General features: G+C 42.9%; 1 protein-coding gene across 6 annotated transcripts in view; it reads left to right on the plus strand.

The window, feature by feature from the left end:
* Nucleotides 1-17315, plus strand: part of STX18 (syntaxin 18) — a 120729-nt gene that overhangs the window by 74767 nt on the left and 28647 nt on the right. For 2 of the 6 annotated variants that reach the window (XR_010116140.1, XM_055246330.2), the window contains exons 3-6: nt 8813-8928; nt 10777-10854; nt 11020-11086; nt 14606-14658. Coding sequence is in view for 5 of the 6 variants with exons in the window: in XM_055246330.2 (XP_055102305.1) it covers nt 8813-8928; nt 10777-10854; nt 11020-11086; nt 14606-14658 (314 nt within the window). In the remaining variant the exon portion in view is untranslated. Of the gene's footprint in view, nt 1-8812; nt 8929-10776; nt 10855-11019; nt 11087-14605; nt 14699-17315 lie in introns of all 6 variants that reach the window. The other 4 variants (XM_063619381.1, XM_055246328.2, XM_055246329.2 and 1 more) reach the window with 2 other exon arrangements.

Genomic DNA, 17315 nt, shown 5'->3' on the forward strand with positions numbered 1-17315 from the left:
TAATTAGATACATACAGTTAGGTATGTGTGCATGGTGTATGGGAATGTGTGGTGAGAAGGGGAGGGGACATGGTGTTTCAGAGAAAGTACGTTTCAAGGCTGTATTCTAAGACTAAGGAGGAAAAAAAGGGTTTCTGCAGTAAGCCTTAGGATTACATCTTGAGACTAGGGAGAAAAGAGAAAAAGGAATAAAAAGTTTTAAAGTGCACTTTCAGGCTAGCCTGTCTAATTCCAGTGATAAATGTGAAATGGTAAGTCACTGTACTTGAAGTGTGTCCTTCTCTAATGAGAATGGTGTTAAGCGCCTTGATGGTTTTTTCTCAGCTCTTCTACTTTGCCACAGCCTTTGATCCTGTTGACCATCATTAATGTCTTGAAATTTCCTATTCCCTTGACTTCCATTACAGGATTGTTTGGCTCCTCTCACCACTCATTTTTGCCTCTTTGTCCTTCATCTATCCCATAAGAACTCGGGGCTCTGTTTCAGGCCCTTTTCTTTTATTTGTCTCTACTTTGCTTAGAAAAAAAGTTCTATCTACCTACCTAGCTACGCTCCCACCCACCCCCCAGGCCCACCTTATCTTTCCATCTTGAATGTTTATTCTGTGTTAGGTACTCTGATAAGCACCAGTTATTCATATTTTATCTCATTTGGTCCTCACATCAACCCTATGAGGAAGGCACTGCTGTTAAGCCTGTGTGGCAGGCAGGCAATGAAAGTGTAGCGATGGCATAACCTGAAGATCACAGCTGGTGAGCCTCTGAGCCAGGGCTGGCCATGGAATCCTTGCCCTTCCCTACCACACATTCTTACCACCTACTGTGGCTTCCTTTCTCACCAGTATGCCAGTAGTGAAACCACCTTTACAAAGTTTGTAACAGTGAGAAAATTATGACAGCGAATGAGATCTGACCTAATCAACTCCGTCTTGCCTTTAACCTCCCAGATGCCCTTGATCATTACTAGCCATAGGCCAAACTAACTTTGGGAAGAGGTTAATTTGTAGTTTAACTTTGAAACCAACGTGATAACAGCCCCTCTTGGAAACAAAGCCCCTTCTTGCTTGGGGACAAGGCCACCTTTGTAAAACCAACAAATTAGCCATGAGATTAGAAATTATGGCTCAGGAGTCATGTAGCCAGAGGCCAGAAGACCACTAACCTCCCCATTTGCTCCTATAGATAACATTACTGCTGTAAAACCTAAGATTGATGTTAGAGGTATTTTCAGACCCCACATTTTGATGGATCAGCTGGCACCATGCAGACCAGGACACTGGCTCATCTGGTCTTATGGCCCCCACCCAGAAACTGACTCTGTGCAAGAGGACAGCTTCGACTCCCTAGGATTTCATCCTTAATCCAACCAATCAGCATTCCCCATTCCCTAGCCCCCTGCCCACCAAACTGTCTTTTAAAAACCCAGCCTTCAAATCTTCAGGGAGGCTGATTTGAGTAATAGTAAAACCCCAGTCTCCCTTTTAGACAGCTCTATGTATATTTAACTCTTTCTCTATTGTAGTTCCCCTGTCTTGATAAATCGGCTCTATCTGGGCAGTGGGCAAGATGAACCTTTTGGGCAATTACAGTTGTTCCTAAATGCACGTCATGAGCACAGGCTTCTCCCAGTCCCCATTGCCACTGTCCTGCTCGCCCAGCACCTGTGAGCAGCACTGTTCCCATGCATGCTGCCTGCTCCTCCCATCCGCTCTAGAGTGCTTCAGTGCAGCCTTTGTCACTTGCCTGATCTCTTTGTTCTCAACTCCCTGCTCTTTGTCCCTTCCTCTCCTGGTCTGTCTGGAAGGCACAGGTGTAGTGCTTATCATCGTAGATGGAATCACATGCTTCCCTCTTCAAATCCCTTCTCTGCCTGCAGGATGTGGCCCATCCATACTTCTTAGATAAGCAAGACTTTTCATTACCCTCACCCACTTTTCCAACCTACCCCTTTCCTTCATGTGCCCTACAGCTGCATTCAGAGTTAACATTTGTTCTGCCTCCAGGCCTCTACTCACACTGTCAGCTTGGCCTGTTGTTCTTCACTCCAATCCACACATGTCACATGTTCACATGCTTCCATCCTGAGAGACCCATTTATCACCACCACCTTCTCGGTAGAGCCTGCCCTGGCCCTGCCTTCCTATCTGAAAGCCATCTCTCCTGCCTCTGAATACTGACAGCTCTTTTTCTGTGCCTTTCTTATGGTACTTCTCACATGTGCCTGGTAGAAGAGTTATTTGTTCATAACCACTTCTACCACATTTCTTGAGGTGAAAAATTGTGTCCTACTCATCTCTGCATGTTTATAGGGCCATGATTTGATGAATTTGATTCATTAATCAGTTTATTCATTCTGCAGTTATTTATTGAGTGTCTACCATGTGCCATAGACAATGCCAGGCATGGAGTATAAAATAGTGAACAAACACAAACATGGTTGTCCCTGCCTTCATGGAGCTGCAAAAGTATTCATGTCAACAGGTAACATTGCAGATATGATAGGTACTGCAAAAACAGAGTGCAGATAGCTTTTTATTTTTCCAACTTTTAAGTTCAGGGGTACATGTGTAGGATGTGCAGGTTTGTTACATAGGTAAACGTGTGCCATGGTGGTTTGCTGCACAGATCATCTCATCACCCAGGTATTAAACCCAGCATCCATTAGCTATTCTTCCTGATGCTCTCCCTTCTCCCACCCTCCACCCTCCAACAGGCCCCAGTTTGTATTGTTCCCCACGGCCTCATGTCCATGCGTTCTCATAATTCAGCTCCGATTTATAAGTGAGAACATGTGGTATTTGGTTTTCTGTTCTTACGTTAGTTTGCTGAGGATAATGGATTCTAGCTCCATCCATGTCCCTGCAAAGGACATCATCTCATTCCTTTTTATGGCTACATAGTATTCCATGATGTATATGTTCCACATTTTCTTAATCCGGTCCATCATTCATTGACGGGCATTTAGGTTGATTCCATGTCTTTGCTATTGTGAATAATGCAGTGATGAACATACAAGTACTTGTCCATATATCTTTATAATAGAATGATTTATATCCCTTTGGGTAGATACCCGGTAATGGGATTGCTGGATCAAATGGTATTTTTGCCTCTAGGTCTTTGAGGAATCGCCACACTGTCTTCCACAGTGGTTGAACTAATTTATGCTCCCACCAACAGAACAAAGATACAACATACCAGAATCTCTGGGATGCAGCTAATGCAATGTTAAAAGGGAAATTTATAGCACTAAATGCCCACATCAAAAAGCTAAAAAGATCTCGAGTTAACAACCTAACATCAAAACTAAAAGAACGAGAGCCAAGAGCAAAAAAACCCCAAAGCTAGCAGAAGACAAGAAATAACCAAGATCAGAGCTGAACTAAAGGAGATAGAGACACAAAAAAAAAAACTCTTCGAAAAAATCAGTGTATCCAGGAGCCACTTTTTTGGAAAAATCCAGGTTTTTGGAAAAAGTTAATGAGATAGATTGTTAGCTAGACCAATAAAGAAGAAAAGAGAGAAGATTTAAATAAACACAGTCAGAAATGTTAAGAGGGATGTCACCACTGACCCCACAGGAATACAACTACATGGAAATCAAACAACCTGTTCCTGAATGACTCTTGGGTAAATAATGAAATTAAGGCAGAAATCAAGAAGTTCTTTGAAACTACTGCAAACAGGTAGCTTTTGAGGAATTTAGCCTTGTCAGAGAAAGTGTCCTTAAAGAAGTGACATTTGAGCTGAGCTCTGAAGGAGTACGAGTTACCTAGGTAAAGCAAGAAGGAAGGAAGGGAATCCAAATGCAAAGGGGTTGGCACGTGCATACACCCTGTGGACAGCATCTGTCCTATTGTGAAACATGCAGAGATGAAAAAGATAGTTTCTCACACACTAAATATTTATCGAGCAGATGAAGGAATGATGCAAGTCACCGAAAATGCCATTTGGAAAGAAAAAGAGAAAAAAACATACAAACCAACACTTCTAAAACTGTTTCTGGAATAGACTCCAGCTCTCCACAGGCAGTGGGAGTACAGGTGTCTTGTCTTGTCTCTTCCCCTAGCTCCATTTGCACTGGCTTTAGGATGGCATTTTACCATAGGACTCATCTTCAAATGTATTATGTAAATTAATGAAAAAGTTGGATTTGACAGATAAGATAACATCATTAGGAGCATCTTTTTAGGATTTCATCTTTATAAAACAAGGGGTGGTTGCATTTCAGAAGCCTTCCCGTCACAAAGATAGAGAATATAAAATAAATCCTGCTTTTTTTTTTAACTTTGTCAATATATGCAAAAATGGAAATACTTCTTATAAATTCTCCAACAGAGAAAAATGATTATACCCCAGTTGAATTTTAAATAATCCTTGATGCTTTGTCTATTTGCACTTAACATACATAGGCAATTTTATGCTTTTAAATGCACTTCATTTGCATTATTTTGGAATATACTAAAATAATTATTCTGATGCATAGTACCAAGAAAACCTTATTTTTAAGCTCTCAGTTAAAATAGTTTGTTAACATTAGATCGCAGTGTCAATTTTATTTCTAAAGGTGTGTATGTGTATCAAATACTAATTTGATAGGCTGTAAAAAATGGAAGCTACAGTGATTCTGTAAAACTTTACAAAACTTGTATAAAGCTTCCAATTTGTAGCTTCTTTCTTTAGTATCTGACAACTTAGGTTGACGAGGTGGTTGTAAATATCTTTCATAGAAATCGCTTATTAACTTCCCTTTTCCTTGAAAAGAAATCCAGCAAAGTAAATGCTTTGAGTGCTGGTTTGATTCACACCTCTCCTTATGAACCATGTGAATCTGTGAAACTCAGTGTCTTCCTCTAATGCCAGAGGTCAGCAAATACAGCCACAGGCCAAATCTACATTTTAAATATACTTTTAAATGTAGTGACATAATTTAATGTTGGGGAAAAAATAATAAGGATATTTTATCACATGTGAACATTATATGAAATTCAAATTTCAGTGTCCATAATAAAGTTTTATTGGCACACAGCCACGTTCATTTGTTTACATATTGTCTAGGGCTGTTTTTATTCTACAACAGCAGAGTTGAGTAGCTGTGATGGGCTACAAGGCCCACAAAGTCTAACATGTTTACTCTCTGGCCCTTTTCAGAAAAAGTTTGCAAAGCCAACAGTGGGAGGGATAATCACTCAGGAAGCAGTTGAGAGGTTCAAAGCAGACAGTATGATTGAAATGCAATGTGAAAAGAACAGCACAGTGGCATCCGGGTGTTCTTCTGGAACTTTGCCGTTGTTTTAAGCTTTCAATGTAATAGTGATGTTAAGGCAGTTATTGTACTCAAATAGCAAAAGGAGGCTGCTGCACACTGTTTTTCGGTGTTCCCAGACTACTGCAGCATGGGTTCTCATCTTAGTACAGTAAAGAGGGCCTAAGCCTTCCCCTTTCCCAGCTACAAGGGCAGCAAATGCTAGGACTGAGGATCAGGTTCCCTAGGGGCCAGTGCCAGCTCTGCCACTTATGGGCAGATAACTTCAGAAGATAGAACTGTTGTCCCCGAGGCATTCTTCGTCTTGTTAGGTCCATCGCCTCATTCTAGAAACTCAGTCTTTTTTTTTTAAGGTGGTTTTGCCATGTTGCCCAGGTTAGCTTCAAAATCCTGGGCTCAAGTGATCCTCCTGCCTCAGCCTCCTGAGTAGTTGGGACTATAGGCATATGACACAGTGCCCAGCTAGAAACTCAGTCTTTTACTCATTTTCCCGAGGCCAGTTGTTCATTGCCAACTCATGCACACTGAATTCTACTCCACCCCCTGTTTTGGTCCCTGTGAAAGAGCATGGGCTTTGGGGTCAGTCACACCTAAGTTCTAGTCCCAATCCTGCCATGTATTTATCATGTGAATGAATATAACTCACCTTTGTGCTAGTTTTCTTTTTTATAAAATGTGGATGATGTTCTTGTGAGGATTAAATTAGGTGGGTTTGAGAGTTCCTGACACATAGAAGTGTCCTGGTGAATGATAATTGAATTGGAACCCCATTTGACCTATGATGCAGTCGCAGGGGGTTGGAGGGTATTGGTTATTGAACAAGACAAAACCCACCTCTGTTTCCTGCCAGAGAGTTGGGAGGAGGGAGAAAGAAAGAAGTGGAGGCAGGAGTCAGATCAACACAGTGGAGACCCACATGTCATTATCAGCTTTATCATTGGTAAAATCTAGGTCAGCAAACAAAGCTTTGGTTTGCAGGCAGGTGGCCTTGCTGATACTCTGCTCTTGAATTAGACACACTCAGGCATTAGTGCCACTGAGCAGCCGCAGGCCCTGGAGCACAGATAGCAGGGACAGGCCCCTTTGCAACATAGGAGAGAGAGGAATAGAGCAGAACCTCTGCTGTCTCTAAGTAGGCAAAAGAGAGGAGAGAAAGGTGTGATGACTATATGCACACCCCGTGCTTTCTGCCAGGTGGCCAGAGGGAAGAGGCTCTGGGAGGAGGCAAGGTGTCATTTGGGGAAGTTGGTTCCCGCAGAAACATGAGGATTAGGGAATAAGCATTCCCCCCGATAGCCCAGGTTCTGTCCGGATGGAGAAAGGCCATCCTTATTGTCTCTCATCAAGTTCTCCCTCCCAAAGGTGGTAGACTGCTTAAAGCCTTTCTTTTTTACTCTTCTGCCCTCCCAATGCAATGTGCTAGCCTTGGCCTGCTCCTAGGAACATTTTATGTGGAGTATGATCATGGAATTGAAAGAATATGTGTAGAAATATTGCCTTCAGACCTATGAGGCTTTGTTAGTTTGACATAATTAGGAAGCTGTAATTTTTTCCAGAATGTAGAGCTCAGACTTTATTGACCCATTTAATTTTTTTTAATAACGACATTTTACTAGAGCAGAACAGCATGTAACCTAGATAGCCTCTGGCTAGATCTCTGAATGATTTTAATTAAAAATAATGTCTCCACTTCTGGTAGATGGACCTTTTCCACAATATCCTGGCAACAAAACAATCTGGGAGAAAAAACTTTCTTGGTTTCTGTTGTTCTTACTAATAGAATAACCATGCTGTCAGTTTTCAATGTAGAAGGTTAATGTATATATATATATAATGTTTCCTAAAGGAACATTACCTTTTAATTGAATAATCAGTTTTATCAAATTAACCTTTAGACCTTTTCAATTTCACTGAACTGAGTTTCCATTAAATCAAAATATAGAGTAGGAGGATGTTAATCTAATGTTCTTGGAACTAGTCATTTCTAGGTCTGTTCTGTCTGCAGGGTACATATTCACTAAGTTGGTGCCTTTCTGACTCATTTGTCCCTAACCCATTAGCCTCTATTTCCGATGAGAAGGTTCCTAGTAGGGATGAACCTAAGGCTTTGGCCCCTCTGCTTGCTACTCTGGCTCCTCCCCAGAGGGGAGCCGTTCACCTGGTGTTGGAGGTGGGCTGGGGTTGGGGAGAGGGGATTGAGCTTGCTGGCTTAGTGCCTTTGTCTCACTGTGGGGTCTTCCCTCGGACAGAGTCCATTCTCTCATGGTTGCCATCCCAAGCCTAAGTAACTAATAGAAGAAGATCCTAAGGAGCATTGGAATAAGGAACTAATTCCATGTTACTCTTCAGGTTCCGCTGGGAGAGGATCATCCATTCTCTAGGAGGCTGGAGGCTGTGGGATTTCTTTTTCCAACTCTTCCTTAGAAAATGTGGAAGTGGGGTAGGAGCCGTGGGGTAGGGGTGACTCCAGGGGAGGAGAGGATGCTTATCTGGTGATTGGGAATGAGAAGGACTTCGTGCTCATCTCACCCCTTTCTTTTTCAGAAGGGCTTGTCCTCAGGATGGATGTATTCCCTGTTTGTTTGTGCCTTAAGTTTCTTAGAGAAGGCTTTGGGAGGGGGATGCCTACCTGTCGGGGTGGGGGAAAAATCGGTTCAGGAGGAACTTACTAGGGAGCACAGTCATAGCTGTGTATCAAGCACATTCTCCAACTCAGGCTCATTCATTGGTTCAGTTCATTCAAAAGTATTTATGACTGATTTATTAATTGATCAGCCTATTAAAAATGCTAGGCATTGCTCTTGATGATGGGGATACAACAGTGAACAAACAGAAGTCCTTGCCTTTGTGGAACTTACGTTTTTAGTGGGGAGAGACAGGCAAGAAAAGAAATAATTACACAAAATATATGGAACGTTAGAGTGGGATAAGTGTCTTTGTGGGGAAGGAAGAAGGGAAGTGGGATAGAAAATGTCAGGGAGGGGACAGTTTATAAAGAAGGATTAGGGAAGGCCTCATTAAGAGGGCAACATGGAGTAAACACCTAAAAGAAGTAAGGGATGCATTGATGCAGCTATCTGGGGAAAGAACATTCCAGAAGGAGGAGACAACCAACACATGTAAAGGTCCTGAGGTGGGAGTGTGCCTGGAATGTTTAGGGAACACCCTCCACCCTCTGATTCAGTCATTCTGTGGTGTGAGACCCTTCTGTAGCTGCTCCATTGTTCTCAAAAGCAGAGCCTACATTCTTCATAAGCCTAGCTTATGCTCTAGCCCTGACTCCACGCTCCTTCTCCCTCTCCCTCTCCCCATCTGGCTTACGTCAGTTGGGTCTATTCCGGAGGATTTTCTACCACACACCCTTCATATGTGTTCTACTATCTATCTAGATGGTTCTCTCACCTTTTCACCTGGCCTGTTCCTCCTCATCCTTCAAGTCTCAGCTTAAATGTCACTTGATCAGGGAGGCCTTTTCTTCTCTTCCCATCCCACTCAGTCTATATTATGTTATCATTTGTTGCTGCCCTTTCCTTTGCTGTCTTTTTTTAGCCATACCATGTCTGAATATGGGAGGATGACAGACACAGAACGAGACCAGATAGACCAGGATGCCCAGATATTCATGAGGACCTGTTCAGAAGCAATTCAACAACTACGAACAGAAGGTAAAGTGCTCTGAAAGATGCAAATGGGCAACCATGAATATAGCAAGTAGTTAAACAAGATGCATATGGTGCAGCCAGTTAAAATTCCCTCTTCTTATTCCGATTTAGGTTTTAAAACGTTAAAATCTTTTTTTTCTTGATCAGTGTTTTAACCAAAGCTGTTAAAAGTACTGAAAAGGCTGTATCATTTAAGTTAAACCAATGGGAAGAGGGAGATGGAAAGGACCTCTCCAAACAGAACCGAAAATGTATCTAGGGGCCAGGGACAGTGAAGACAAATTTGTGTGTGTGTGTGTGTGCGCTGTGTGGCAAATTGTATGTGTGTGGGTGTGTATGTGTGTATGCACATGTGTACCTCTGTTCTGTGTGGCATTTAGTGGGATAGGAGTTGACAGCAGCCTGGGGTACTTAAGCTCTACTTGTAATATTCAGGTAAACTTTCATATCAAACCTTCAAGGTTAGGAGGAAGGCTCTGGAGCCAGGGCTGCGTAGGTTGCACCCCAACTCCACCCGTCGGAGCCATATAGCCCTCTGCAAGTCACTTAATTTCCCTGGGACTGGTTTTTTGTCTATGAAATGCAGGCAATTAGGGAATGTATCTCTAGGGTTGCTATGAGAATTAAGTTAAATTCCTACAGCATGCTTAGAACTGTGTCTGGCACAAGGGTGCTTCTTATCTCACTTTCGTTGATGTTTAATTCTCACTGAGACAATGAGATGGCTTCCCAAGTCACACCTCTTTCTTGATTCTTTTTTAATTTGCTTAGGCAGATACAGAGTACATTAAATAGTAAGTAGAGTTCAAAGCTGCCAGATGCTGTTGTGCTCACAACACAGACTTTTGTTTGGGAGGTTTTTATTAGAATGCTGATGGGCCACTTGGAGACTCTGATGGAAGCAATAGGCATTCTTGCCAGAAAAATGTACATACACAAAATTCTGTATGCAATTGCACAGAGCTCCTGAGTCCCCCACACAAATCTTGGGTCAAGCAGCCCTATAGTAAAGACAGAAATCATGCCCTCTACCCGTAACGGCATATACATTCATTGAGAGACCTAAAAAATACACAGGAATATTTAACAAAACCTACATTTACATATGAAACCATCTAACCTTGGGCTATTTATTGTCTCTGAACCTTAGTTTCTTCATGTGTAAAATCAGGAAACTCAGAATTGCTATTGTAATTACTAGCAGTGCGTATGTAAAGTGCTAACAGAGTACCTGCACACAGTAGGCACTCAATCTCTCAGTCGGTGGTCACTGTCTTACCAAAACTAGTGGCACGGACTTTAGGTCTGGTAAGGCCTTTTAGCACACTTCTGTGTGGTAGTTCCCAGGAGAAAGGCATCTTTGTGGCTAGGAGTCATAGGTTTCCTGGAGATGGAAAGTTTGACTCATTGTCTAAGGGACCCTCAGAATATGAGTGGCCAAGGGGAGAGGATGGGGCACTACAGGCTGAAAAGCAGCACAGGTTCAAGCAGGGAGGAGTGTGTGATTTCAATTGTTTGAACATGTTCCGTGAAGGTCAGCTTGAGCATTGGATGCTGTTAACACAGATGGGGTCAGCACTCAAGAAGTGGCTGCATCAAATACTATCCTTAAGTGTTCTGATAAACCATAAATTATTTGACTATAGATTTTCTACAGGTTTAATCTTTCACTCTTGTGAAGCCTAATACATGTTACTCTTTTAAAAATGTAGTGTCACTTGACATAAGACTTGTTTTATAGCTGTGTTTTAAAAAATACTCTCAATAAAGAAAGTGTTGTGAGGAAGCTGATGAATTGCTCTTTAGGATAATTGAATGTGAAGGCCTGAACATTGTCCTTTTCTGTTACAGCTCACAAGGAGATACATTCCCAGCAAGTGAAGGAGCACAGGACCGCTGTTTTGGATTTCATTGAAGATTACTTAAAAAGTATTTCATTTTCTTTTAAAGGTTAAATGTGGCATTTCACAATAGATGTGATGCAGAATTTAGCTTTGCTAGCTGAAGACTGTAGTATCTCATTATATTTAATGATGCCTTTGCCTGAGAAGCTGTTTTAAGCAGTCTTTCTTCTGGTATTTTCCCCTGCAACAGGAGTATGTAAACTTTACTCAGAACAGAGAGCCATCCGAGTTAAAAGAGTGGTTGATAAGAAAAGATTGTAAGTATTGCTTTCATTGGTGTTTCTTAATTAATAATAGTACTACTAATAATAGCAGTTAAAGTTTGTAGAGCACTTACCCCACGCAAGTTACCGTGTTTGAACTTCTTCACAAAATGCCATAGCTGGCGCTACCACGTACTCATTGTGTGCCAGGCAGCATGCCGGCCACTTTATTGGCCCACAACAAACCCCCATGAGGCAGGTACTGTTTCCTCTCTCATTTTACAAATGAGGAAGTTGAGGCTCAGGAGGCTTGGCCACTCACCCTAGATCCCACAGTCCCACAGGTAGCATAGCTGGGGTTTGAGCCCAGGCTGTTGGTCCAAAATCTGTGCTCTTGCCCATTTTGTCTCTTATCCCAATGAGGCTGGCACACCTTGAGCCGTTTTACCTCAATCTCTTTGACCCCCATACCCCTTCTTGTCGTCCCTGAAAGTGTATTCCTGAGAGAAGAGCGAGGTCACAACAAGCAGGCCACCACAAGGCTGTCCTCAGGTCACCTGTGACAGACTTGCTCGATGCCACATGCTCTGAGTGCACACCTCCCTCCAACCCCACTACCTGTCCCATGCAGGCACTATTAGGAGCCCCATCAGCAGGTAAGGACACTGACCCTCCAGCAGGGTAAATGACTCATCCAAGGCCACAGGAAGCAGGAGGGCCAGCCTCCTGCACTTCCCATGGCGCCTGCCTGTCCTCCCCTCTGGGCTCACATGAGCATCTGGAATGCAAGAGCTGTGTCCTCACAGTCATTCCCACTGCAACTCAGCCAGTCTTGGAGGTTCAATACATCAGTGAACAAGTATCCAAACCTGGACCATTTCTAGACTAGCTTTAGAAATGTTTTAGGATGTTCTTTCAGAAGATAACATCACATAACTGTTTGGGGACACATTTTCTTTTTTGTTCTTTTTTTTGAGACAGGGTCTCACCCTATCTCCCAGGATGGAGTGCAGTGGCACGACCTCCTGGGCTCAAACAATCCTCCCACCTTAGCCTTCCGAGTAGCTGGGATTACAGGCATGTGCTACCACGTCTGCCTATTTTTAAATTTAATTTTATTTTATAGGGTTGGGATGTCACTATGTTGCCCAGGCTGCTGTCAAACTCCTGGGCTCAAGCAATCCCCCTGCCTCCCAAAGTACTGGATTACAGGCGTGAGCCACCATGCCTGGCCCACATTTTTTAAATTCTTACTGTGTCAGGGGTCCCCGGCACTACTCTCTGGCTCTAGGATTCACTAAGAGGTCTCATGGGACTCAACATACAGTCCTGCTTCTGGCTATGATTTGTCACACTGAAAGGATACGAAGCAAAACAGCAAAGGAAAAGGCATGTGGGACAAAAGTCCAGAGGAAACCAGGCATGAGCTTCTAAGAGTCCTCTCCCGGTGGAGTCACACAGCATGTGACCTATGACAACATGTGAAGTGTTGTCTACAGGGAAGCTCATTAGTGACTCACTGCCTAAGGATTCTGTTAGGGGTTGGTCACATGGGCACCTCACACCTGGCATGTACCGAAACTCTAGACTCCCAGGAGGAAAGCAGGTGCTCAGCACTGAACTGCATTCAAACTGCATTTTTTGCAAAACAGTTCAGGCACGGCGAGCTGTTTTTATCAATTAGGATGGCATGAACTCCGCCAAAGTCTAACTTCTCAGATGCCAGGCAAGGGTTAACCTTGCAAGCAGGCCTTTCTAAGGATAGCAGCCTCAGGCCTACTTCGTGAACCCTTTTCTGCACATTGGTGAAACAGATGTGAAATTGTTAATGCCAGCAAACAGAAGCATTTGTGGAAGATAGTAAGCAGATCAGTCAAGTTATCTGTAAGCAACAGCTACTATTATATAATGCACTGAGAGTGTAGCTTGAGAGAAGCCATAGATTAAGTCTTTGCACTTAGAGAGCTTAGAAGCAGGCTGGGTTGCTATTAAACATGAAAAATTAGTCAGCTTAATCAGGATATGTCATAATTAGTGAAATCGGTAGTAAGCTCAGAGGGGGAAATGGTACGATCAAGTGGCATAGTATAGTGCCTAAGAGCCAGACTCTGCAACCAGACAGCCTGTGTTTGAATCCTGGCTCTGCCACTTTAAAACTGTGTGACTTTGAGCAGATCGCTTAACTTTTCTGGGCTTTTGTTTCCTTACCTATAAAATGGGAAAACTCATAGTACCTAACTTGTGGTGCTGTTGTGAGAACAAAATGAAGATACAGATAAAACACTTACAGTGAGTTAATAAATGTTAATTTATGCTATTAATATTATCTACCACTAAGCATTTGCCATGTGCCAGGCAGTATATTATTTTATTTCATTAATCCTCAAAAAGCCACCATATCTATAAATATTAGTATTTCATTTTCCAAATTAGGATATTGGGGCTCAGCAAATTTGGGTTAGCTGTCCAGCATCACAGCTGAGTCAAGATTTGAATCTCAGGGTAATTGGAGCAGATTTCTCAAGCAATGGGATTTGTGTTGGCTGTCAAAAGAAAAATATCTGGGTGTGTGAATTAGAGAGATAGAAAGCAGTCCAGACTTGGGGAAGAGTTTGAGCTGAAGATCTGGGGCACAGTGAGACCAGTTAGCACCAAGACGTATGGAGAAGGAGATAGGCCTCTGATGATGTGTGATTTGTCATCAAGATGGTGTGGTGGTCACTGGGTCTCACTCACCAGGGAGAGGAATGCGGATTTCTCCTTCACTATCCCAAGTGGACTTCACAGGTACCCAAGTAAAGTAAGAAGAGATTTTTGCTGCTACCTTAGTTCTTGCTTCTCAGCAGAGGCCTTGACTAAAATACAAATTAATATCAGTCAGATGGGAATTGTTCTCATTTAGACAGCAAAGTATAGCCTTGTCTCCTGCAACATAGTTAGCTGCCCTGTGCCAATTACTTTGCACAAAAGACCTTGAGGGAAATAATGATGTGACCCTTCACAATGTAGTTCAGCGCCCTCCTTCTTGTCCTTTCCTCATCTTTAGGCAGAAGGCATCTGCCTAAAATGTACATGTGATATTATCACTCCCTTGCTTCCATGTCTTACAAAGGCTAAACAGCATGGCATGTGCCTGGACCACAGCCACAGTAACTCACCACAGTAGTCTGACAACTCCTGAGCTTGTCTATACCCTGTCCAGCGAAATGAGACCACTGATTAAATGGCAGTGTCATTTATGCTATAAATGTTTCTAGATGCTTACTCTTCATTTTGGTACTTATCTTGTAGCAGACCAGTAACAAACAGTCCATGGTCTGGTTCTGTTCCATGGACCACACTTGGAATAGCACTGAGTTAGAAAGTCACCTAGTATGTAGTATATGCCCAGTAAATATCTGTTGAGTGAGTGACTGAGTAGTGGTGAAGGTGGCTTCATTGAAGTAGTGTGAAGCATCTCCTGCTTTGGGGGTCCACGGTGCCTGTGCCTGAGTGGATACGTTTGTCTGAAAGCTAGTTTTAAAATTATAGTACTATGATACTATATATCAAAAATATCTTCTTTCTACCCAGAGCCTTTGCTGGAGGCATAAAAGAAGGACAGGCGTACCTCGGAGATATCACAGGTGTGGTTCCAGACAGCAACAAAGTGAATATCACAATAAAGCAAGTTATAAAAACATTTGGTTTCCCAGTGCATATAAAAGCTATGTTTATACTATAAAGTGTGCAATAACATTATGTCTAAAAAAATCATGTGCATACCTTAATCAGAACATACTGTACTGCTGGAAATGCTGATGTTTGTCTGGGCCTTAGGTGAAGAGGGCCTCGTCTCAGTGTTGATGGCTACTGACGGATTTAGGGTGGGGTTGCTGAAGGTTGGGGTGGTTGTAGCAGTTTTTAAAATAAGACAACAATGAAGTTTGCTGCATCAACTGAGTCTTCCTTTCACAAAAGATTTCTCTATTGTGTGCATTAGAGATGTTGATAGCATTTTACCCATAGCAGAACTTTTTTCAAAATTTGAGTCAGTCCTCTCAAACCCTGTTGCTGCTTTGTCAACCAAGTTTATGCAATATTCTGAGCCCTTCCTTGTTATTTCAACAATGTTCACAGTCTCTTCACCAAGAGCAGATTCCATCTCAAGAAACCAGTTTCTTGGTTCATCCGTAATAAGCAGCTTCTCATCCATTCAAGTGTGACCGTGAGATTGCAGCAGCTCAGCCCCATCTTCGGTCTCCACTTCCAATCTTAGTTCTCTGGCTATTGCCACCACATCTGCAGTGACTTCCTCCACTGAAGTCTTGAATCCCTCAAAGTTATTCATGAGGGTTGGAATCCACTTCTTCCAAACTCTTGTTAAAGTTGATGTTTTGACCTCCTCCCATGAATCACGAATGTTCTTAATGGCGTCTAAGATGGTGAAACCTTTTCAGAAGGTTTTCAATTTACTTTACCCAGATCTGCCAGAGGAATCACTATCTATAGCAGCTATGGCCCTATGAAATGTGAGGTTTTTTGGTTTGTTTTAAGTTGGAGTCTCACTTTGCCACCCAGGCTGGAGTGCAGTGGCAGTCATGGCTTACTGCAGCCTTGAACTCCTGGGCTCAAGCAGTCCTCCCACCTTAGCCTCTCGACTAGCTGGGACTACAGGCATGTGCCACCATGCCCAAGATTTTTGGAATGGTAAGTGAGCATAAGCTTCAGCTTAAAATCATCTGCTGCATTAGCCCTTAACAAGAAAGTCACCCTATCCTTTGAAGCGTTGAAGCCAGCCATTGACTTCTCCTCTGTAGCTATGGAAGTCCTAAATGGCATCTACCGCCAATAGAAGGCTGTTTTATGTAAATTGAAAATCTGTTGTTTAGTATAGCCACTGTTATAAAGGATATTATTGAGATAACTGGTCAAAATAGAGTGGGGTGGGGGCTGTGCACAGTGGCTCACACCTATAATCCCAGCACTTTGGGAGGCCGAGGTGGGAGGATTGCTTGAGGCCAGTAGTTTAAGACCAACCCGGGCAACATAGTGAGATCCTATCTCTACAAAAAATTTAAAAATTAGCTGGGTGTGGTGACATGCGCCTGTAGTCCCAGCTTCTCAGGAGGCAGAGGTGGGAGGATCGCTTAAGCCCAAGAGTTCAAGGCTGCAGTGAGCTATGATGACAACATTGTTACACTCTAGTCTGGGCAACAGAGTGAGACCTTATCTCAAAAAAAAAAAAAAAAAAAAAAAGAATGGGGTCCAAGGGAGAAATGGAAGTAATGTAATAATATTTTTCATAAGGTACTTTTTTTGGTCTACTACTTTTTTAGTGTTTGCAGCAACTCTAGTAGTAGATATTGTTGGAAGGATATTGGAAGCCAGGTTTCTCACTCAGAAAAATGAAAGAGATAAAGCCAGAATGAACCCTGTGGTGTTGGGTTGGAATGAAAGATACTGAAAGCCATTTTACAGTTAAGAAAACCAAGGCCTAGAGGTTAGGTGGTAAACCAGGGGAGCACCTACTGTGTGCCAGACTTCATGCCAGGCACTTTCTCATGGGTGATCTCATTTAATCGTTGAAAGAACTCTTTGAGAATGATAGTATTTTCTGCATTTTGCAGATGAAGAAAACTTAGACAAAGAGGATAAAATTGGCTGGGCGCAGTGGCTTATGTCTGTAATCCCAGCACTTTGGAAGGCCGAGGCAGGTGGATCACTTGAGATCAGGAGTTTGAGACCAGCCTGGTCAACATGGCGAAACCCCATCTCCACTAAAAATACAAAAATTAGCTGGGTATAGTGGTGCACGCCTGTAATTCCAGCTACTCGGGAGGCTGAGGCACAAGAATCGTTTGAGCCTGGAAGGTAGAGGTTATGGTGAGTCGAGATCGTGCCACTGCACTCCAGCCTGGGTGATGGAGTGAGACTCTGTCAAAAAAAAAAAGCATAAAATAAAACCCATCCAAGGCCACACTAAGAATAAGTGGCATTCTAGAATTTAAGCCCTTTGTTGTCTCCAAATCCCATTGTAAATGTGTCTTTTTCAAGGCAGTCAGTAAACCAGTGGTTTAAGGACTCTCATCTCCAGACTGTCATGGGATTTATGGAATTGCTGGAGTAACCTGACAGCCAAGACAGCCTGGGAGGGCATCAGATCAGTCTACTGTGCAGTGTGGCCAAGGAGAAAGCCCCTCACCACTCGAGTAGCCTTTGGCCACCACCCCAGGCCACTGCCCTGCTACTCTGTCAAGGCTCCTTCAGTCCTTCCCCCTTCACAGTGACAGCCGGAAGATCA

The sequence above is a fragment of the Symphalangus syndactylus genome, chromosome 16 (assembly GCF_028878055.3).
Source record: "Symphalangus syndactylus isolate Jambi chromosome 16, NHGRI_mSymSyn1-v2.1_pri, whole genome shotgun sequence".
Taxonomy (NCBI): domain Eukaryota; kingdom Metazoa; phylum Chordata; class Mammalia; order Primates; family Hylobatidae; genus Symphalangus; species Symphalangus syndactylus.